Source organism: Anarhichas minor, unplaced genomic scaffold (assembly GCF_050575085.1).
Source record: "Anarhichas minor isolate MPS153535 unplaced genomic scaffold, ASM5057508v1 ptg000030l, whole genome shotgun sequence".
Lineage (NCBI taxonomy): Eukaryota > Metazoa > Chordata > Actinopteri > Perciformes > Anarhichadidae > Anarhichas > Anarhichas minor.
The window spans coordinates 8,750,361-8,775,205 of record NW_027466476.1 but is presented as its reverse complement, the minus strand read 5'-3'; the positions used below and the strand labels follow the sequence as shown (position 1 = coordinate 8,775,205).

The 24,845-nt window shown below is 42.7% G+C and overlaps 1 protein-coding gene across 1 annotated transcript; it reads left to right on the top strand.

The window, feature by feature from the left end:
* The first annotated feature begins 1,838 nt into the window (after positions 1-1,838).
* Positions 1,839-13,084, top strand: prodhb (proline dehydrogenase (oxidase) 1b). Its single transcript, XM_076104786.1, is given in 15 exon segments — positions 1,839-2,044; positions 4,397-4,431; positions 4,520-4,669; positions 5,689-5,753; positions 5,847-5,963; positions 6,079-6,152; positions 6,641-6,722; positions 7,274-7,366; positions 8,245-8,311; positions 8,314-8,387; positions 9,873-9,950; positions 9,952-10,040; positions 10,989-11,087; positions 11,186-11,274; positions 12,264-13,084. Coding segments are annotated over 15 exon segments (1,509 nt in total). The 3' UTR covers positions 12,455-13,084.
* The last annotated feature ends 11,761 nt before the right edge of the window (positions 13,085-24,845 follow it).

The window sequence follows — 24,845 nt, the reverse complement described above, 5'->3', positions numbered from 1 at the left end:
AAAAAGTTCCAGTGAAGAAATGTGGCACTTAGTTAGCATGAGATATTTTGTCTTGCAAATTATGCTGAAAGGTACTCGGGTGCTGCTTATATGGCCACAAACTAAGGCCCCAAATTATGTGGCTGACTAATGCATCAGCCAATCACAAAGTGCATGAGGAATGACTGTGTTAAAACAATCAGTTTTACAAGACATGTAGGTCCTTTAAGTGAAAGTAGCGATGCCATAATGGATACTCATTCCACTACAAGTAAAAGAACAGCGCTTCACAAAGTAAAAGTGGGTTTCATGGGTTTAATCAGCCAAATGTACTTCATAAGAGCATCTCTTCGAACATACTTCTGCACTAATGTAGTCAGTGTGATGTTATGGGTGAACTGTACAGTGTAGCCTATATTCAGTCTAGTCTCTATTATGTTTTTCTAGTTCATTTATCATTTAATGATGCATCATCTCTTATGCTTTAGGGATTTATGCATCTTCACTGCTGTAACACTGCTATTTCCCATCGATCCATCCTTTTGTTGAAGCTAGTTGAGGTAGAGCTAACTGGTAACTTGCATATGGAGTAGCCTACCACTTTACAGATTAAAGTAAATAACTAACTTGTGTTTTAGTGCAACGAATATATACCATATTTCTACTTGCATCAAGGACTATAGAAATGCTGCTTCAAGGACAATATAAATGTTTAATATACACACACACACACACACACACACACACAAACACATATATTAGGTTCCCTGGGTTGCAGTGTATGTGAATGACATCATTTGACAGGAAGTACACATGGACCAAAGTTGTGCCTAACAATGGAATTCAGTTGAGAAAGTACACCACCAACCTGTCTGTTGTCTATAACGAGGGGGAAAAAGTCTTACAGCAGTGCACCTATGACGTCAAAAAAAAAAGAAGTTTGGGAGTGAAAAAACAACTCTTGCGTCACAGGCTGTATCCACCAACCGAGTGATGCTCATGTTTTGGCTTCCTATCGGCTTACACTGAAGCGTGCGCAGCTCGCACTGGTTGCGCAACTTGGCCGCACCGCTGATGTCTACCTCCTGCAGGCTGATGTTTCACGTCAAAGCCGGGCCAGCTCTCAAGCGGTTCGTCCTCAGCCGAAGACTCCGGTCCTCGACCTCCGCGACACTCCGTGTGTGCAACTTTTGACTTCAGGTAGACTTTAATGTGTGCACCTCAGGTTTGCTTATGGTAACGCCCACATTTCAAATTACGACTTGTTTTTCCAAGTATGCAACCTCTCTGCAGCCCATGTTACATCATTTAGGCTTGATCTCAGATCATTTTATAACGTTATAATGTCTTATCTAGTAATGTCAATACACTGTATATAAACGGAATGGCCATACGACACACTTGTGGTGCATATGGAGAGTCATTTCATCGACTTTTGCAGCACTGCAGGTTCTTTCCTTCCACACTTCTCACGACTTCATGTAATCAATGGAGAGCTTGGCTGTGGTTTGTGAAAGCAAGTAGCTACACAGAATGTTAAGCAGTAGTAATATAATCTGGCGAAACACAGATTTTTTTAGTGTAGCTGTTACATTTCATATGTTGTCCCTGTTTTAGTCTTTAGCTTGAGGGTAAGAACATTACTTGAATTCCTTTGCTTACGAAGGATCAGCGTGTGACTGTTCGTAGTCTCTCAGTGAAACCTGTTGCTTTCAAAACCGGTCTTTTCTGGGACAGAATGACTCACTGAAAATACCCTGCAGTAAATGACATGTAGACTAAATTATGAGCATTTTAAACACCTGTCAAAAAAAAAACCATGAACTGGTTTTAACGTCCTCTCCCTTTCTGCTCAGATAATGGATCTAGGTAAGAAGATCCTGGGCGAGCGAGCCTTCAACCAATTCATGAAGATGGCGTTTTACGGCCAGTTTGTCGCCGGTGAGGACCACGTGTCCATCAGGCCGCTGATCCAGAAGAATCAGGCCTTCGGCGTCGGCTCTGTCCTGGACTACAGCGTGGAGGAAGACATCAGCCAGGAGGAGGCCGGGCAAAAAGAGATGGAGTATGAGAGTATTATTACACATTTCATGCAACTAAACAGGATTTCAGGATTTGAATAGATGTCAACAGTTGGTATTAAAGTGTGGAGGAATCATTGGTGTACAAACATACAGTCAGCTCAGTTATATAAAGATTAAAAGAACTTCATGTCTCGTTTTAATTCTCGCATCACCTTGCAGAGTATTTTCCACTTGCTTCATGTCAGGTTTATTTTAATATGCCTCACAACCAGGAAGTAAACACTCTCCACAGCATGATTTGCTGGCTCAGTCGTGGCCCCTCGCTCTGGATTGGCTGGCTGGAGAGAAGTTCTCACCCGGTAGGAATCCTGTCACATGGGGTAGCACACAAGGCAGTGTGGCTATTTGATCCGTGAGCTGATGTTAACTTGGATGACAGTACCGACCTTATGCGAGCCGTCTCTCTCTGGGCCGAGGCAGCAACAATGCTACTTAAGTTGTAGCTCTGGGCGTTCATGCATTATGAGTAATTAGGACATCTCGTAGTCCAAAATACATTACGGACCTTTTTTTGGCCTATTTAGGAGTCGCTTCAACGTCGAATCAGTGAACAGAAAGAAAGTAAAGCGAATATTATTTGGAGCCTTTTTTCATTGATGTTAAAAAAGACAAATGCACTTGTCAGGTTTACTTTGCATGTGTGTAAAAATCAGCCCAAAGGGCAGATCTTATTTTGTCTTTAAGACCGACTTTTTATCTATCTCGCACAGCATCTGTAGATTCATAAAGGTCAGACGTAGTGAATAAACAAGGGTGTTAGGCGGTATGTTTATGTTTAAATCTGTTGACGTAAAGTGACTGCACTGTCGTAGTTGTTTTATCGTGTTGTATCACAAGCTGTAAGGAGATAAAGCTACCAGGCTCACCTTTCTTGTATTTCAACTGGGTGTACGTGTTTCTTTTAATACCATACCACCAGTAAGAAGATATCACTGCTTTGCACGGCTTTGATATACTTTGTCTTGGGGATGTCTGCTCGGAAACATCAAAAGAAGAATCAAACCTCAGCCTCGAAAGCTTTTGTTTGGTGAACATACACCTTCAGACGGTAAAGCAGGAGGACAAGATACTTTAAGCCAGCTTGATCTCAGACAGCAGGGTTTGACAGGCACTCCCAATGATCTGCCAAGATAGCAACAACAGCATTAGCTCCTTCCAACAGAAAGAAGATTTAAGGATCAGAGGCCTCAGGCCTGGCTTGATGTTGAGAGCATGATACTTACTTATGCCAGGCTTCAGTTCTGTGGGCCATTTACACTGAAAATACATAGCCCTGATTTACACTTTGGATTTTATTTATGCATTCTTTTGAAGGGCCGTACAGAGTTTATGGTAAAAAATAAACTGACATAAAACAATACATTATATTAAAATATACCTTCACATGACAACATTTTATTAATAATCAGTGCTTCTAGAATTTAAGTCATGGATCAGTTACAACCTCAACTGGAACCAGTACTGACAGGGTTTTATCACCCAGCTACTCGGTGCTATGTAAAGCTCTGAAATGTTTAGTTTTATCTTGAAGTCCGCATTATAAATAAATCGATCTTATTAGTATTTTTGAGTAATCAGTAAGTCTAAAATATGTTGGACACTAATGAAGAAATGGCCAGAGCCCAAGTTGATATTTTATAGTAATTAGTTTTATCCGACGAATGGTCCAAAACCCTAAAACATTTAATTTACAATGAAATAAAACAGAGAATTGGCGAATCATCACTTTTTGAGAGGCATTTTTCCTTAATAAATGAGTATTGAATTCAATAATGTGTTGATTATTCTCATTATTACTATTTTTTTATTCAAAATGAAGATAAAGAAAACAGTACTTAACAAGTGGCCTTAGCTAAACGTGTGTAAGACGATACAATTTATGTCAATGTCCAATAAACTCCACTGCAGTTAAACCCACATTTTGTACAATAAAAGTGCCAGACAAATGGCACGTAATGTTAAAAGATAACTCCCCTCAGTTCCCTGGCTTTCAACCCTACTGACATCCCTAATGTCAAGCATGCTGAGTGTTCAGTCATCCATTTGTTACATGAGCTCCCCAGTTCCCTGAGATGAGGGGGGGGAATAGGTCAAGTGTGGTATGATGCTCCAAACTGCCGTCTCTGGAGGGTCAGCAGGCTGACAGCAGGACAGTTCAGCATATATAGGGTCACTCAGCACAATGTCCGCCTCTGACACGCCGTTGCCACAAGGCCGAAATGTTCCAAATTTAAAGACATTTGCTGTATTTGTGACGTAATTTATATTTCCAAAACTGCCCAAATACAGCGCAAATTAACTAATTTTATCCTTTTGTATTTCTTCTAATTCAGCTCATGTGTATCCGCTGCAGAGAAAGAGAGCATAGGTAAGACGCCTTGTTTTGTTCTCATTTGTGGACGCAGTGTATGATGTAATTAGAAGTAATAAGCATGCAAATGTGTTTTCACCCCCAGGAGAGGACCACAGAGAGAAAAAATACAAAGCACACAAACAGTTGGAGGATCGTCGCGGGGGTGTGACTGGAGCCCGCACATATTTCTACGCCGATGAGGCCAAATGTGACCAGCGCATGGAGACCTTTATCAAATGTATCAAGGCTTCTGGTGGGTCAATAGAAGTAAAACCTCAACAGTTATACGACTTTGCGATATGTCGGCTTTGACACATTGTGCTAAAGCTGTAAACTCTATTCTGGCTCATGAATATTTACGATCCAGTTTCTTTTCATCCCTCAACCAGCGGACATGTGGTCCGGTTCTCCACTCCATTAATTACATACAGCAGAGTCTTTAAAGCCGAGATGACCCTTTTAGATCACATCGCCGGTCATATTGTGCACCTATTTAATTAACAATATATTCAAAAAAAGTAAAAAATTATAATTTTGATCAAAATCAAATCATGTTTTCTGGAATACAGACTTTGCCATCTTGGCTGTTTTTGCATCCGATTAATGGAAGTTACCATATTTGGAATGTTTGGAATATTTGGAATTTGGAGGAGGAGTGACGTAGTGACGCAGGATACGGTTCTGGTAGCGGCAGCGACCTGTCAATCACAGGTAGCCCGCCCTAAAGCACACTCCGCTTTATGGTCTATTTGACTCTAAATGGACCATAATTTGGTAAATGAACATCATGCTGTATTGAAGAAGACTTGAAACTAGTGATTGAGACCATAAACTCATGTTTACAATATTTACTGAGTAGTAAATCAAGTGAGAAGAAGGGTCATTTTCTCATAGACTTCTATACAATCTGACTTATCTTTGCAACCAGAGGAGTCGCCCCCTGCTGGCCAGTAAAGAGAATACAAGTTTTAAGACACTTCCGCCTTGGCTTCACTCGCAGAACCGGAGGTTGCCGCCTGTACTCAGTGTAGCGCAATAAGCACGCCCACTTTTCAGAGGTCCAATCAAATGCAAAGCATTACATTTAAATCCCTCATGTAACTGTACAACGCTCAAATATTCAGTTTCCCTGAGGGATATGTCACAGTACAGAAGATAAAGACGCTCTAACTTCCGTTTCACTGGGTCTTAAAGCATTCATTTACCATAATGTTAATCATTTTGTCTTTAACTCATTTGATTTAAAAAACTTCACGTGTGTTCAACTTCTAGGTGGGAGTTCAATGGACGGTTTTTCTGCCATCAAAATGACTGCTCTAGGACGGCCTCACTTTCTGGTAGGCACTAGAGAATGATAAAAAGGTCAACACACTAGTTTAGCAGATACTCTTGTGGTAGTGGACTGACATTTTTTTTTTTTTTTTTTATAGCTCCAGTTCTCAGAGGTCCTGGTGAAATGGCGGCAATTTTTCACCTTCCTGGCATCACAGCAGGGGGAAGACAGCGCTGAGGCCTTAGAGCGGAGGCTGGAGCTGAAACAACTGCAGGTGGAGTTGTTTTTCTCATCTTTTACATCCGATGTCATCGATCATCTTCACGTTCCCATTTCATATTGCAACACTTATGTGATATACAGTACGTAAGCTCTTTATGCTCATCTAGGAGTTCCTGACCAAACTGGGTGCAAAGGGTGACTTGCATAGCTGGTTCATTGGCAAGAAAGAGGAATCTCCAGGGTAAGCATCTTACCGAAATAGATAGAAAATATCTGTAAAACAATGTCAACGTTACACACAGAAAATACTTCATTATATTCAAGGCAATTTACAAGAAAATTAATTCTGTGAAAAAAGTATTATTGCATGGATTGAGTTGCTTTTTGCAGCTCTTACCATAATTTACTCACAACATTAAATCACAATTTTATCACCACTTTTTTTCCCCAACATGTAAAACAAAATACAATATAATATACTATTTTTTTCTTGATTCATGCATCTTCATAGTTCACTTCACAGTACGTGCACAGTATTGTTCAATATATTTGGCAATATCTTTTAATATAAATTCCGTTATAAAGTCACACTACCCCATGAAAAAACGGAGAAAAATGTGTGACTTCAAAAAACAAAACAACAAAAACAAGATACTGGTCACATGTTTCACTCACTAATACACTGTTGCCATAACATACATGATACCTTTCCATCTTCTGCCTTGACAGAACCATAGACATGCTCGACTGGAACAGCCTAATAGACGACAGAACGAAGATATCGGACCTGCTGGTCGTCCCAAATGTAGAGGTCAGTAGCATAAAACACAGAGAGACAAATCGACTATAAATAAGGGGCAGTTTAAAGAATATCCCAGAGTCTTTAAATGTAATTCATTTTAAAACATTGTACTTATTTATTCCTTGTTGTCAAGTTGCCCTGAAAATAAGTGTTTGTCCATACAGTTTACTCTTTTTCAGTTTTTTTGTGATTAAATAGTTTGCTCCTTGGACCCAATACGAACAGCAGTGTACAAATTACAGCTATTTATTACTTTTATCAGCCCCCAAACTTGCCATTAAAAATGTATTTAGAGTTTCAATTTATACTCAACCGTCTCCGTTTTAAAACTGGGATAGCGGAGATGTCAAGTGTGGAGCACTTGGCTCTGAGCTGCCTCGTTTAACTGCACGTCTACAAAATTTGGCGAGTTACGACATATCTGTTGACCTCGGACTAAAGACAGCTGAAGAGCTCAACAGGGGGATAAACTAGGAAGCACCAATGGGTGCCATGCTGTGTGGTATTTGTCTCATTGGCATCTCATGGGGCACACTGACACTCCCGGGTTGTTTGCTCAGCTAGGTGAGCTGGAGCCTCTGCTGAAGACGTTCACTTCAGAGGAGGAGAAACAAATGAAGAGGATGTTGCAGTGCATGGACGTCTTGGTCAAGGTAAACTCACAATAACCACAAAGACGGTGCAACGATCTAGCTGTGCTTTCTTGGTAGCATCCGACTATATATTTAGCTTTACATGCTCATACAGTTTCTGATATGAATATATTTTTCAGTGTGTGCAAATGTGTGTACAACAGATAGCGGGTAAAAGCCGACCAGTATTGTACAGCGGTGCCGTTTTAATGCTAACCATTGTAAGCATAAGCACAATGACACGTGTTCTGCATTATCTGTATCCAAAGTCACAATGTGTTCGGAACTGGAGGAGAACCCACACACGGACAAAGGGACGCAGCGGGAGACATTTTAAACATGTAATTGTAATTTTCAGTAGAAAGGGAATCGGCACTGAGAGGGGGAAATCCGAAGGGCGATGCTGCGGTTGCGTTGAGGGAGTGAGGCAGGGAATACGGCGAAGAGTGGCTGGCATGAGCAGGCTGAGTGTATTTACAGGCTTGATAATGTGAGCGATGATCTTGAGACACAGAACGAGTCGTTAAGCGAGGCAAATAAACACGAACCAAATATCAGAAACGTCACCGCAAAGGTCAAGCGCGAGGATTTTGGCTACAGACCGACAGAGAGTTGGAGCAGAGATAAGCTTTATATACTGTGGTTGATGAGGTTGATGGAAGGCAGGTGTGCCGGCTGGGCGGAGCGCCGAGCTGACGAACCACAGGTGAGTGAAAGTACAGCCGGGGGCGGAGTGAGGAAAGCCACGCCCACAAACACACTCCAAGGAAACAAAGGAGAACACTGGGGAACAGTTCTAACACGATGTATCTGGAGACAGAAATTTAGCAATCACAATAAAATATGCTTTAGTTAATACAACTATTATATACATTTCAACTATTCATTTTTTTTCCCAGCATGCCATTGAGAATGGTGTTCGCCTGATGGTGGATGCAGAGCAAACCTACTTCCAGCCGGCTATCAGCAGACATTAGAGATGCAGAGGCTCTACAACAAAGAAAAGCCTGTCATCTTCAACACCTACCAATGCTATCTGAAGGTCAGGAACTTCCCAGTGATTGAAATGTGTAAAATCACATATCTGCACACAATGCTCGCAGACACACCAGTTCTAAGTGTCATGGTGGAAGAGCGTGCCGCTGTGACGACTCGTGTAACTCCAAATGTCAACGTGTGAAGAGATTACAGTGAGTCAGCTGTGTTGGGGATGAAACAGGGACATGGCCAAGAAGAGGATAACGTTGAGGGGGATTTTGCGGCTTTATTTTGATTTTCTGTAAATACACCATTTCAAATGAGAAGCTGTTTAAGTCACAGTAAGAGTTTCATTCATGGGATTCATATCCTTTTTTTCAAACCGTATTATTCTATCAAACGTTCGTACAGCAGGCTTACCACATTGTCACCTACAACGTACGGTATTGTGAGGTAAAGATGACACACACAACTTGTCGGATAAAATATAAGCGTATAGATTATCGTGGGTCCCACTTTGTCACAAGTTGCTTCACGTAATGATACACCACTGCTTTGTTGCCGATGTCACCAGAAAATGACGTGGTCACGGCTTGCGCCTCTACAGCGAAGGCTCCGCCGGTGGTCACGGCACTTTGTCACGCACCTCTGGATTCTTCCAGCAAGCATTAACATGAAACAAAGGTTGAATATCCTGTAAGCAATTACCTCGTTTCAAAATAATACATTTAATACTTGACTTCTCTCTTAACAGGGATTGCATAAGGGCGATAAAGAAGTAAATACAATATATGAGTTTACTGTTAATATCAATTCCTCCTCTGCATTGAGGAGGTCCGTATAGGGTGTATTTGCTGGTAATACCTATTTTGTTAGTATGCCCTTTGGCATTTCAGAGACAGCAACAAGCAGCGCGTTGAGCATTAACGCCTCTGTGCCTGCTCGTAGCTCGCACGCCATCTATAATAATAACAATAATAATAACTTTATTTATAGAGCACCTTTAAAAACAGCATTTACAAAGTGCTTTGACAGACAAAGCAGCAAAAAACAAGGCAGAAACAGAAAGCCCCCGAGACGAGCTAAGGTAAGAGTTATGGGGACCCGCGGCGCGTTGTCTCGCACTGATACAAACAAAGCTTCACTCCTTCTGAGAACACACTGTGCTCGAGTCGGCTCATCTCTGTCCTGGTCTCAGACCTGGACATGCTGTATGCATAGAGTTGTCGGTTCGATATTTTCGTGTGGATTATTCGTGTGTGTGCGGGTAGTAAAAATGCTGACCCGTGCATCACTATTAGGTGAGCTAGGCTCGGTTAGGTAGAAGAAGTAGACCCACATAGGCTGTAAGAACAGTAATCCAACTGTGTTGTGCTGTAATGCATAATTTGGCTCTGTAATAGTTGACTATTAGGTCTACAGTAGTTGGTAAATGTGTTACTCTGCTTAGCTCAATATTGAAAATCAATTTACATTTCATGAACTAAACTTGAAGGACTTGGTTTTGGTTCATCTTTGCTAAAAGTGTGAATCTTCTTTTGCTCTGCAGGAGGCCTACGACAACGTTACAATGGACGTAGAATTGTCTCGACGGGAGGGTTGGCACTTTGCTGCAAAGCTGGTGCGGGGGGGCCTACATGTATCAGGAGCGGGAGAGGGCCAAAGACATTGTTTACGAGGACCCTATAAACCCTGATTATGAGTCCACCAATATAATGTAGGTAAGAGCCAAGGCTCGATTCTTTGTTTCTTCACAGCTGCCCAAATGTGCATCTGCAAAGTGTGATCTGTTTCAGCCAAGCCCAGCTCTCTGTCTGCCACTACAGCCTTTTGCCATTGGATAGCACTTTGGAATTAAATGTGTCTTGCACACTTTTAAAAATAAATCGTGCCACCCTGCTTTTCCCACGAGGTTCAAAGATTAAAACTGGTGACCTTCGAGGCACAAATCTGCTGCACTGGACAGCACAGTTCATTTCAAAGGAAGCGGTCCTTCAATCAGAGTCTCTCCGGGTTTAACTACTTGCGTCAGCAATCTTCCACCCTGTTGAGTAATCCTAGTGCAAGTTACAGAGGACCATCCAGCTGCAGGGCTGCTGTGGTTTAACAATTTTCTTACATTCCCCTCAGTAGGTTTAGGCAATCTCAAAGGCATCACCCTGTGGTTATCAATATGTTTTTCACAAAAAGAGCAAAGGCCTCCCTCAAGCATTTGATTTAGAGGTAAACATGAAAATATGAGAGACACAAAGTTTAGCTGATTTTGCTGTACAGCACAGCAGGAGGTGGGAGTTCAATTATGCAGATGATGGTAAAGCGAATGCATATAAACACAGCCACACCAGCAGGAAAGCAGAACACGGAGTTCTTCCCTGAATGGATTGGTTCAGATTTTATGTAAATACATTCAGTGTTTTTGGAATACTTCACTGATTAGTAAAGATAACCCTGCAACACACATTAAATCAAACATGCTAATAAGTGATTCCTTTGGACGAGCTATTCAGCAAGGTAAACCGCAATGTGCAAACTTCAGACACGTTTAGTAGAAATCAAGTGTGTGTGATTCACACTTCGCAGGTAACAGTTCACAATTCCGTCAAAGACAGTAGTGCCATTAAATTGCCGTCCTTGTGTGCATTTGGATGTCTGTGTTTGCGTAAAGGTGTCTGGACTATGTGCTGGACGAGATTGCCCTGACCAGAAATGCCAACGTTATGGTGGCTTCCCATAATGAGGACACAGTGAAACACACCTTGAAGAGGTACGCTTTTAATCATACCGCTGTTGAAAAATACACTTTCAATAGTTGTTTTTTCTTTTTCTCAATCCGTACACTCTCTCTCTCTCCCTTTTCTTCAGAATGAATGAGGTGGGTCTCTTAGCCAGAGAGAACAAGGTGTACTTCGGTCAACTCCTGGGCATGTGTGATCAGATCAGCTTCCCACTGGGTGAGAGAAAAACACACGCAAACACAACCAACAATGACTCGGCACGATCGCTGCTGCCCTACATAGGGGACGACTTGACGGTTTGAGGTCAGCCATCGCGGGATCTGTATCCGCTGCCGTCCCCTATAACTCTCAGCTGTGTCCTGAGCTTCAAACCCTTCAGCTGCACTATATACCCTACAGGCCACTCGGACTGCATGAAGTGCACATGTAGAAGTCAGTCTGCAGCCCGCGAGGTGACATATGATCTGAGGCGCTTCGCTATTGATGAGCTGTCTTAAAGAAGTGCTGCTGCCGGCTCTCACCACTTTGTTTGTCAGTCAAAGACAGACACGGAGGTGGCAGGCAAGTTGTCTGTCAACGTGAGGCTCAAGTTGAAACGGCCTTGACCGGTACTGATGTAAACAGACTCGCGTGTACCTTTGCGGTTTTTCTCGAAGGACAGTGCTGTCTTTGAATCTTGAGTTGAGCTCTTTATTATTTGCCTATCATTTACGACACCTTTTCCTTTTGAAAGGTGCCATATTCAGTGTTCATGATATCGTTTTCAGATATTCTGTGGCCCACAATGTTGTTGTCATGACTTTGTTTTTATCTCGTCGTGTTTTGCGAGTAATTGCGGATTAGTTGAAGGGACGTTTATTTCAATGAGTCAGCCCCGTCACAGTCACATTATGAGAGCCTGACTGGCAGACGGCAGCAAGCTCCTCTAATTCGAATGCGGCAAACTGAGGGTGCCCGTGCAAACGCTGCAAACCTGCCTGATTAGAAGGATTGTAGCAATCAGTCGGCGAGGGGAGCCTGTTGAGATGGCGTCCAGTGGTGATGCGCTCTCTGGAGCTCCTCAGAAATAACTGAAAATGTAACTAGCCAATCAAAAATCACTTCTTAACAATCTTTCTGAAGTTATTTGTAAATAGATATCTTACCATCTTCATTCATATCATGCCTTCTTTTCTTTCCTCCCATCTCATCCACTGGGACCGCAGGCCAGACGGGCTTCCCCGTCTATAAGTACGTCCCCTATGGGCCGGTGAGTGAGGTGATGCCCTACCTGTCTCGGAGAGCCCAGGAGAACCGAGGCTTCATGAAGGGTGCCTTAAAGGAGAGGGAGCTGCTGTGGAAGGAGCTGAAACGCAGACTCGCCTCTGGGGAGCTTCTCTACAGACCAGTGTACTGAGAAAACAGAAGAAGAGACAGAGAGGGTGTCAACGTGTCGAGTTCTTTTTTTTTTTTTATCTTCTCTAGTTGACGGCTGCTGCTGTGGCTGTCTGTTCTGTCTCTTGCTCTGTGCAGCTCTCCCTGGATGTACATCTCTCCCGTTCTACCCTGTCCTGGAGTTTTTCACGCTGACGGACTCTCGTATTCTGTCTCTGCACAGTGGGGTTCCTCGCTGTTACACCTTCACCTCCATCTTTTCTTTTGTGTACTACCCATGTCCTGTCTATTTATTTTCCTTATCCGCCTCTGCATCCATAAGCATTCCTCATTTTGTCTTCCCATTGTCTATAGAGCTCTGGTATCCATCAAGTGGGCATCTTTACTGCTCCAAAAGGACTCCCTAAAATGTCAACGAGACCGGGGCGGGCCTCTCTGTTTATCACCCTATTCATCTCGGAGAGGGACAACAATAATAAAAATAACAGTCTTGATTTAAATGGTAGTAAAGGAAACATCAATATTCCCCCCCTATATTAAAGTTTTTTGACTCTTGGACAGCCACGGCGTCCCCGAGGAGGCTGCTCTGCACGATATTTGTGTGTGTGTGTGTGCTGCGTTTGTTTCATAAACAGGCATCGTTTTCAAACAGGCAACCTCAATGAGAGAAGTACAAACGGCTCCTCACAGCACATCCGTCTTCTTCTAAGAGTGCAATGCTTTTGTTATTGTATTTACTGGAGGAAGCTATATTCTTGGCCGCTGAGGCGTTACAAGAGAACGCACAGCGTTCAGTATTCAGCGGGTGAACCTGCCTTTTAATACAGACGCCTGCATGTCTGGCAGGTTGTTTTGCACAAGGGAATAATAAGTCAGAGGTTTGCCTTTTGGTCTTATTCCACGTTGATGGATTAACACTGCAGTCGTTATCTTTGGCGATGTAAATACATTTGAAGCAGGTAATTACATTTGTTGGTTTTACACATCTCACTGTACGGACCTGTGATATTTCTCAATGAATAAATATGCGCTGTATGAGTAGCAGAAGTCTACTTGCATTTTTTTTTGTGAAGAGGAGAACCGGGTGTTGTTGACTGCAGTATTGTAGCTGTGAGCTATTGGCACAGCTTGGGCTGTTTTGGACGTAAATTCTCGTGACATCTTCCACTCGGTTATTGATACACAATTAGTATTTGAGACAGAGGGTAACCACGCTTCATGATAATTATGGCCTTGTCATTTTATGGGAGCAGTCAGTGCTCTGTAGACCATCATTTAATTACCCATGATGCTAGGCTCAATACAGATCACAGAAATTGGACGCATTAATCATTGCTCAGAAGAAACTTTAGTGGCTGTTAAGTTTTACTGAGGCGAAGCACCACAGAGCTGTCACCGCTGCTGTATTCTATCGGTTTAATTAAGAATCAGGTCTAGTTTTGATGGAAGATGTGCCTTTGGGTACACATTTGCCAACAAATCCCTTCTTACAGGGCATTGGAGTTTTCCTCGTTAGCTTCAGCCGCAAAGCTGATTTAGAGGACACTTTAAAGTGGGAAAAATTACACACGAGTTCCAAGTCAATCAAAACAAGCCAGGGGCTCAGCATATTCGTTGGTACTTATCAACACGTACCTCCACTTTAAAGCACACGTGCATGTAATAGAGTCATCCGGGGTTAATTTATTTTACGTAATGAATGTTGACTTTGTATAATGGGAGATGTGAAGGATGGCATGCGAAACCGATTTGTTCGGGCTCCTCGGCCATTGGTTCCACGCGGTCTGATGTCTTGGACGGTGTGTTTGGCTGTGCCCTTGGCTTTGTGGTTGCAATGGGACCTCAGAGCATTGAGATGCTTTCCAAAGCACAGCTACATTATGACGTGACAGGCCCTGATTTGAAAATACACCGATGATTGTTCTTCAGGTCTCGGAATTTGGTAAGATTTGGCTTTTCTGTAGCACAATGGATTGAGTGGCTTGCTGCTGCTGCTGCTGCTGCTGCGTTCCAGCAGACACTTAATCTCCAATCAGCGTTTGTGTGCCAATAGATGAACTGATAGGAAGGAGTGCGACGGCTTTGTGCCGCCCAGGAGTATTGTGTATTTTTATCTTTTGACAGCGAACGGAGAGATTACTGGCTCACAGTGCACAAAACGGAAAACTGGGCCCGTGCTCATTCAATTCAACAATCATGCCCTCAGTAGTTAGGTAATGTTAAAACTTTATTTCACTCCAGCAGGAAGGCTGAGAAAGGTAATTCATGAAAAAAAAAAAACTCTGCTTACCCTGTAAAACCAAACTAAACATTTACATCAAGGATTTCATCTTCTCACCGACATTTCAGTTCGAACCACAGACGAAGAATTGGTGAGAATCCATCAGTGTACTCCTACATATGTGACTGTAGCAGTGGCAGTAATGCTCACTAACTGCCTGCTTTTTAAGTCATCATTACTTGCAAGGAGTATTCTGCACTGCTGGTTACTGGGTGTTTGAATCATCTGGTTCTTCTCTACAAATATAACGTCAATACAGTGGAGATGAAGGGACAATTCAGAGAGAGCAGCAATAGACAGTCGACTGTATTTCCCGACATTGCAGCATAATCGCAGCATCATTTCTACATGGCCAGTCAGAATGACAAGCACAGCATAACTGAGTATATTGGCATCAATGAAAATGCTGCAAGACACGTCAATATTTTATTTTGAAATCTGAGGCAAAACTTGGCTCAAATGTCTTGACAAGGAGAAACAAGGAGAAAGGAGGTTGGTAACTTTCTGCAAGACAGTGACATTTCCCCAGTAACAGCTTATTTGCTTTCCTGTGGAGAGTGAGATCAGAAGATCGATACACCACTCTCACGTCTGAACAAAGAATATGAAGCTACAGCCAGCAGCCGGTTAGCTTAGCAAGACTCCAGGAAGTCACCGCTCTGGCCAAAACATCGTCCACACCCGGTAAAAAGAATAAATACATAAAACTAAAATTGCACAAAATATAGGTAAAACCGGTTGAACAGTGTATTTTAGAGATACTGGTATGTGTATTTTGTTACCAAAGGACAGCGCCAAGCTAGCCGTTTCCAATCTTTGTGCTGAGCTAAGCTAACTCCTTCTGGCAGAAGCCTCATATTTCGAGCGTCGAACTGTCCCTTTAATATAATGTTATGTTACATAAGAACAGACAGCTTTAGACCAACCAAATCATTTTGATACAAGGAAGGAAAGTCGTCAGTAGCAACATTATATTCAAAATATCGCAGCAATGGATGACTTTTAGCCTACATCTCAGACCGAGCGATGTGTTTCAGACAGAGGGGGAATACAGGTATATTCAGACTGACAGAGAAAAATAACGTGTTTATTCAACATTAAAGCATGTTAACATATTACAAGTACGAGCCAAAATGAGCATATTATTTCCCATTAAGCATTATTTGTTCCTGTAGACTTGTTTGCTTTGAATCTTCTTTTTGTGTGTGCAAGGAGTGTTGACTACCGTAGCCTGAAGCTGTGGAAGCTTTGACTGTTTTGCACATGAACAATGTGACCTCCGACCAAAGATTAAATCTCTATTAAAACTAATGATATTTCAGTCTGTAAAACGTGCAAAAAGCAATTGATGTGCGGAGATGATTTTATATAACAAACGAATATCATAAGCTTCCGGTGATCCAGAATTAGTGCAGGGAATAAATCAAGAGCCTGTGGAAAACAGCTTCGGCGAAAAGACAATTTCCCGTCTGCCATACATAGAAAATCTCATGGTGGACAACTTTGGGTTCCGGCAGTGTTTTATTTGACTGCGAATGACTCCAGCTGTGTCCGTTATGCTCATCTACATAATGTCAAACTATTACTGGCTTGCTTCACATCACCACCTGTAGCCTACTGTCAAGTTCAGCTTCACAGCTATTTCACTGACGACAGCAACCACAAGCAAGCGGATTGAGTTTTCAAATGGTGTCTGGTAAATTAGCGCGTGTCGGTCCTGGCTAAGCATGTCGCACATCCACATGTAATCAAATAGTCGTTTGATCTTACCAAACAGCACTGCAAAAGACTTCCATTTTGTCCGCAATTCTCCTTTTCGGCTCAGTCACATGGCACTTTTTCACTGCTTTGCCATTAATTATGTTTAGAAAATAAGGGAATCTGTGTTGTTCATCACAGCTACTTAGTGGGAAATGTGACGAATCATTGAGCTAAGGTGACCTCAGAGCCTGGACCCCCGTCCTGCACTGAAGGAATCCCCCTGGCCGCAGCACGCTCTGATGTGAACCAGCGAGTAAACAAATGAGTCGTAAACACAACAGATGGGACAGGCGATGACTAATCTCATCGGCCCCAAATAGAGAAGCAGAACGTAGCACCAACGATCAAAAACCGAGGGAGAGCGGCAGAGAGGGGAGAGACGGAAAGTTTGTGTTTTCCGTCAAGTGTGCATGACGGAAAACACTTTTATTTCACACACCAAAGTGTCACATTGTGCCGCCTCCATCCGTGTCATCACTGCTATCAAAAACAAATCACCGAAATAATATGTCAAATCGGAAATAGGATGCGTGTGGCAGAGCGTTTTATCATAGGTTTTGTGACAGGGAGGGCTGAAAAAAAAAAGGCAAGCAACATATCACACGCCTCACACATCCCTGAAATAACTTTTTATAATTTTTCTTCCAGTCGGTGCGTCATCGCTGACTGGTTTGTGTTTTTAGTAATGTCATTCGGAGGCGAGTAAAGCTGTCCAGGAAGAATTAACAACACAATGGCCGTGACAGCGGCTTCTCAACCCTCATGCCCTGAAATCACCAGTAAAGGTGGATGACATAAAATAAGTCTTGTCTCAACTTCTTACAGTCTGCAAATACTCCCCCAACACCTAAAGCTTTTGTTCTGTCCTCATGACTGGCCCCGAAGTATAATAGATCATTCAACTGCTTTCATCTCCTCTCTTTGAGATGCATTCTGGTTTGCCTTTGAAAGTGATAAGCGTGGTGCAGCACGGGTGAGCCACGACTGGATGAGGAAAAAAGAAGACGAGAGGTTGTCTCTCTGTGTGTGGGTGTTCAAGAGGAAGGTTCTTGGAGAATGCCACCAATGTAGAAAAGGAGCAGAGCAAGCAATCCGTCACAGCCAAACGACCTTGTTCCAATTCTTGAATATGACCGTGATGATTTCCAGCGTTTGCCCCGACACAAACCCACGAGAAGACATGAAGGCACCCATGCACCAAGTCGCCAGGAACACATTGTTGGCATTGTATGTTTCTACCAAACCACCGATACATTGAATGTTGCCAATTTTTCAGAGCAAGTAACATTGTATATCGAACGACTGCTATTCTAAGTGGTATAACAACGAGTGTGATCGTAAGTGAGAAAGTCCACTGAAGGTGGATGGTTCGGGCTAGTGGATGAGTCAAACAGGACTTTCACCCAGGAGACTGCTGTCCACGACTCACGTGAAATCAAAAGTCAATGTCTTTACGCTGGTTATGTAACACTACATTATCATTTTTTTCGTTACGTTGGTAAGTATTTATTCCAACACTAATCGTGGTGTTTTCTCTAACCGTAATGGTCCTAATATGAGATTGAGAGCATTTATATTGCCTCTCAACGGCTCTCGACAAAATCCTTTTTCTGGCGACTGAAATGTATAACCACATGTGCCCACGCAAACATAAAGAAAACGTATAGATGTGAAAGAACATTCGCTCACAGTCAGACATTCATGCACTGTCAGTATAAGCTCACACAAACACATCCTCCTGCAGCCACACACAGTAGTCCTCCCATCAGTTCCCATATCTATCAGTCTGGGGTGAGAGATGATTTGGAGCGCCTCAATGTTTTGATCATTAGTTTGGACTCATGGAGTGCAGCAGCAGTGAAAAATGAGACTGCTATCTCATGGCCACCTGTTCTTTTAATAAGAAAAAGAACAATTACCCATCACAGGATGGATTGGCTACCTGATGCCTGGGGAAGAAAACCATGTTAGTGTGTGTGTGTGTGTGCTTGGTTGAGTGTTTATTTGCCCCTGCATGCGTGTACACCTGAATTCAATTCTGCCCATATACTGTATGTCTGTGGTTATGTTGTGTATACACAACAGAGCCGGGATAAAGGTGACACATACATCTTCGTGGGGTACAAAGATCATAGATATGTGTGAATATATATCAGGTAGTGGAGAGTGAAAGCCTATTTCTTTACCACATACCCTGCAGGTTGTCATTTTCTTCACAGTTTCAGCTGAGAAGACATTTTTGCCCTTTGGTGAGAAATGCTGGATAATTGAATTGGGTTTCTAACACAATGCTCCAACCTCATTATATTTTAGTGTAGCACTTTGACTCTGCAGGTAAGTCAGACATGCACCACTTTAGCATTATTGGTTAAAAAAGTTCAGAGTTAGCACAGGAACAAAAACATCAGTGTGGCTGGTTGTCTGTTGGTCTATGATGACAAAAAGTCACATTTGCAGATTGGAACCTTTACAGCTAATACAAATTACAACATGGTGGAAGGTCATCATTTTAAAAGGAAAACTGCTGCCTCCTGATGATGATTAAAAACCGGATATAAATAAACCACAAATGAGAATGTGTGTCCATAAAATAACAGCCCAGTAGTATATTGGACAAATCAGCACTTTAAGGTTTACATCTGGTGATAATTGTGTGCTTTATATGGACAAAGGCAAAAGGCAAGGATGTGGGAGTTCGAGAGGTGGATGGACGTGTTTCAACTCCGACTTTTATGCAAGAGACTGAAATTAGCATCTTTCCACAGACCTGCCCATTTAATTTGCTTTTATTGACAGTAACCACGATTTTTCCCTTTTTGTTGGTTAAACCGAACCGTAACCATAGTTTATTAACCATGACCACAACTGTTGACCGTAACCAAATGTAGCTGCCATGCACGGATAGTGTAGCATAGCAGAAAAGTATGGGTGGGCGGATCGATACGAAAATATGAATACTACAGACACACGTCTCATTCTGAAGATTTCGGTACAGTCTTAGAACATTCACTGTTCCAAAACAAATATATGTTTGCACTGTTGTAATAAAAAAAAACACAACTTTTCTTTGTTCACACAATGAATTTACAATAAGAAAACATTCTGTGTTGATTTACTATTTAACAGAGGAAAACAACATGGAAGTACAAATGCCGCTTTAAATAATAAGTAGCATCGGTAGCTGCGATTCCGGCCTTGTATTAACTGGTGAAGGTTCCAAACCAAATGCGGCAATTACATCCCCCCCCAAAAAAAGGCATTGCATGTGAAATTTACAGTTATTGAATGTAATCCAGGATTTCACAGAATCATTGCTGTTTTGTTAAAATAGGATTGAAAAGTTACATTTTGTCAAAGAAAGCTCAAAATATAGTTGAGTTAGTTGATCATGCGAGTATGTTTTTTGACATAATCAGGAAGTAGCAAGAGCTGTCGTGCACAACACGATTAAAATCTCTGTAAAATAAAATTGATTTGGTCGGACACATTTGTTGAGATTGTCCTCACCATAAAAATAAAGAGAATGCTTAATGCTTAGTGACCTGTGGTGGTCATTTAAACCAGAACCTCTCTCAGAAGCAAAGGCAGAAGCAGTGTGATGTTAATTAATTGCCTAAATTATATAGAAATGGCAGGTCAGAAAACGCTCATAGTCGTTATTCAGTTATGTCGTTATTCATTTCCATTACGGTCCTTTCTATAAATAGTATTAGAATGAAAAATGATATTTCCTAATACTATTTATACACACAGAAACACACACACACGCACGCACACACTGCTTTGCATACGTGTGTGAGCATTTGCCTTCAGTCCGTTTCAGTGAATGTGTGTAATTGGATACATGTATGCCTATAGAAAGCAGCATGCTGCCAGGAGAAAGCGGCATGACGCTCCTTGGTTTGGGCTTCCAATTGTCATGCCAGAACAGTAGGAGGAACATTTACCGGACCAGTGATGCCGAGATGAAAGCAGAGAGAGTGGAACAGCCAGGCTGGTTTTCTTGCTGCAGACAAACAGCAATCGACCAGATTGGTGTTTGGGTTTGTTGGGCGATATTTCTGAGGTACATTTGTGAAGGCAGCAGAGCTTAAACCAAAGTAAATCATGTCAAACTTAACCTAAACCACTTCCAAAATGTACCTGTAGAGCAAAATCAGAAAAATATGTATTTCAAGTTGGGTGAACTGAACCTTGAATTCAATAATTTGCACTTATTTACGTATGATACTAATTTAGTATCATGATGTTTTTAAAAATATCTCGCGATGTTTCTGAGTTTCAGCAAACAAAACCCTTTACAGGTGTAAATCAAAAACTTAAATTACTACAAATTCTTAAAATCGGCAATGACTGATTTCTTCGCTAATGTGAAGAAACATTAGCATTATTTTGAGATTTTGTATCGCTCCACTTGACTGGATGATTGTGTAAGTACAGTTTTCTCTCTCTTGACCACCTAGTCGCTGACTTTGTCCGTCTTTTGATTGGCACTGGGCAGGTAACCAAAACAATTTGCTCAATGACGCCAGAACTACACAGAGCTGAGGGTACCGCACACTAAGGTGATGATTGACCCTTTGCAAGCTCTGCTCCCCGATGCTGTACTGTCAAGCTTTCAGAGATAACATGGAGACCCACACTGTCACTAACTGCACATTCTCACTCCCAACTTTAAAAAAAAGATGCTTGGTTAGTGACCTAAGCTTCAAATAATGATGCTTTAGGTACGCCACTGGCATTAGTTTTGTAAGTGTCAGGGATGGCGTGTCAGTTGCCTATCATTAGACTCATAGTGTCCTCTCTAAATAAACTTCCGTCATAACAGAAAGTTTGGTTTAGGTAACAAAACCTCTAGGTTTAGGGAAAGAGCGTGGTTGACGTTTACTTGACTGACTAGCAACTCACGTGTGACCATCGACACTTAAGACTGACGTGACACAATCTCAACGTTTACTTGTAGTCTCCTGGACCAAAGTTCTGCGTTTGCTTGACCCATCCACCACCACCTCTCCCACCCATGGACTCGCTCTTTATACCACGTCTAACCGTCCGTTGTTGATGGGTTTGGCAGATGCTAAGATATGATTGGCCGGTCAGCTTTGGAGCGCAGGACTCTGTGGGTTCATCAGAAAGCGACACATTTACATACAATAGGTAATGTGATCCAATTACTTTACTATTGTGTATATCTGCTTTAATTTCAACTTACTTTATGTTTGCTTTATAACGATAATATATAATCTACCTCGTGATACAATTGCATTGAAAATTTGATAAGCATAAATTCATTTCTAGCATTTCCTCCTTCTCAAGTGAAATATGAATGCTTAACTGGACAGACTTTTTCAATCAAATAGCTTGAATGCAGATTAAATTATCCTGAGCCATTCTTTCAAGAACACAATGAATAACTCAATGAATTAAATGGGCGTCCTGAATGAAGTGATTTGACCCTTTAATCACAGGTCTGGTTTCCCATTGTGATGAGACTTTAGAATGAAGAAACATGCTATATACAGTAGATGCATTGATTGAGTTAAAAGGGAGAGCAATTAGGTTAGCTGAGAGTCGTGTCAGCAGCATTAACTTATTTGATTCTTCTCCAAACAGGATATGAATAATTGCTTGTTATATTTCAGGATGATGAGTCAGAGAGCGCCGCCCTATTCTTACACAACCTCAGGCAGAACGTGACGCGGAAGCCCATAAGAGCACTGATTTCTTTTTTTCCCTGGATAAGAGAGCCAAGTCTGGCACATCCTCATTGATTTCTCCCTCTCTCCCTTGTGTTTGTGTAGGCTCCGATTCTGGGAGCTGCAGAAAGAGGGCGTGTGAAGGGAAAACAAAATGGACATCTCATCAGTTCTCGCTCAGCGCTTCGGACACCCACAGCTCCATTGTAGCCGTGATCATGCTGGCCATGTGAGGATGCTGAACCCACACACGCTGTTGTTTTTTTTGCCTCGCCGGATGCGCTCAGTAGAGGTGAGCCTCTGGATGAAAGCCCAAGCGTGGAAAAGCAAAGTTGTCCCGGTGGCAAACACTAGGGGGCAGAAGCAGTCTTCACGGCCCTCACACAAACCTCGACTTGGCTGTGTGTGTGTGTGTGTGTGTGTGTGTGTGTGTGTGTGTGTGTGTGTGTGTGTGTGTGTGTGTGTGTGTGTGTGTGTGTGTGTGTGTGTGTCTGAGAGAAAGAGATCCTCAGCAGCATCTTCTCCTCCACAATCCTCAGTCCTAAAAAGCCCCTTTTAAAAGGCTGTATGAAATTCGTGCTTTCAAACTGACCTATTTTGGGAGATTGGTTGCTTGGCTTCTCTGAATCTTTCCGCCCTTATATTCTCTCTTTGCCCCATGAGGATTTTGAGAAGACAAGAGGCAATATTGGCAAGTTGCTGGGTCATGTTTAAACACATGGAAGCGCCAGCAATAGTTTGAGACCGTGGGTACTAAAAATAGAGCCTCTTACTTTCCATGAATTAAAGAACATATGGCAGCTACGCACATACACACACACACAGCCAGGGTGCATGCACAGAGAAACACTTTCTTCTTTTCTCTTTCCCTCTCTTCTCTGCCGTTTCATGAAGCTCCTTGGAAGTCCAAACATGCCAACATTACTGGGTGAGAGCACTCCGTTTCCACAGGCATGCATCATAGTAAACACAATAATCCCCTCCTCCATGTTTTATGGATTAATATCATCTTTATTCATAGGCATAGCGGGAAGACTGCTGTCGTGCTTGTAAAGGGTTCACGCACACAAACACACACACGCATACGCATACACAGACTGGCAATGGCACAGTGTCGTGTGGGCCGGTTCGAACACACGTGTCCTTTTCTTACCTCCATGATGGCAATGACCTGTGGGTGGCAGATTGATTTTGTTGGGCGAGGGAGAGAGAAACAATCAGATCAAAATGGAAGAGAGAGAGAATAAGCAAGAGAGAGAGAGAGAGAGAGAGAGCTCTTCCATTTTCATTTGATGGATTTAAGTCTCATTCAAAAGGACAGACTTATGACACATGGGAGAGGGGTCCGCGTTTCCTTGCTTTTATCTGCGGAAGTACTACAGTGTCTCTTCTACACGCACAACACACACACACAGGGTTGTAAAAACACTCCCGCACTCTACTGTCCTCTCCCTCTCTGCTCTACACACACACACACACACACACACACACACACACACACAAACACCCCTCCAGCACTCATCTTTCCTCTCTCTTTCTCTCCCCAGTCCTCTTCCATCTCCCCTTCTTTTCTCTCAGATGTGGCTCCGGCTAACAAGCCCGGGCTCGGGGGTTGCATTAGTGAGGTCCTTGGTCTCTGGTCCCCATCACTGAGCTGGAGGAAGGGTTTTTCAGAGCACCGCTATCTGACTGATTGCCTGTGTGATAAAAGAATGAAGCTGTTAGGAGAGGAAGAGGAGTATCATCATAACAGCCTTTTTTTTTGGGGGGGGGGGGGGGGGGGCTGCAAGTTGGGCTCCAGGGGGCAAGATTGTGCCACTGATTTCCTCGCATGCACTGTAGCTAGACTGATAAGACACAGTGAAAGTGCAGAGGGGCTGGATGTGTGTTTGTGAGGGATCTTGGTGGCATTTTGTGCGCAAGCATGGTGTGTGTGTGTGTGTGTGTGTGTGTTTGTCCCAGGCGAGGATTACCTTAGCACTCATTATCACTCATGGTGAAGATCATCATTATAGCCCTGCCTGCCCCGAGTGGCTCCCCGACCTCCCTCCAGTTACTCACTGCTAATACCCACACTGGTCTGAGATGCGCCGCAGGCTGCGGCGGCGAGCGGCAAAGGGCACACGCTGTACATAAAGTGAGTACAAAAACTGCAAGATAACACAAAGTATTTAGCTGTTCATCCGCAGAGAGCACACGTCTCAAAAGCAGGCCGCTGCTGGTATTGTTTCGTCTGAGTGAAAGCTGCTTAGGCCTACAAGCTGCACCAGCGGTTTACAAATCTGTCTCTGGAAAACAATTTCGCTCTCACAGACCTCCCTCACGCTCATTGTTCTCAGTCTCCCGCGTCCCATGTGGCCATTTCAACCAGCTCACCCTTGATCTCACTTTCTACCTCGAATGCATTGTCCCCCCCCCCCTCCCTCCCTCCCTCCCTCCATCCTTCCGATGGAAGGCGCATTGAAGATCTATCGCTTTTTGTGATGTAAATGCTGCTAGATGTAGCGCACGTGTATGTTAATAAAGGTAAATGTGAATTCAGCGATGTTACTGTTGTTTACTCCCATTTCTGGCAAGGTGAAGATGAAAACATTCCAGCAGCGGTTCGAAGGCTTGAAGGCAAAAAAATGTCAGATGAAGATAGAATTCTACTTTGCAGCGGCACAAATGCATTA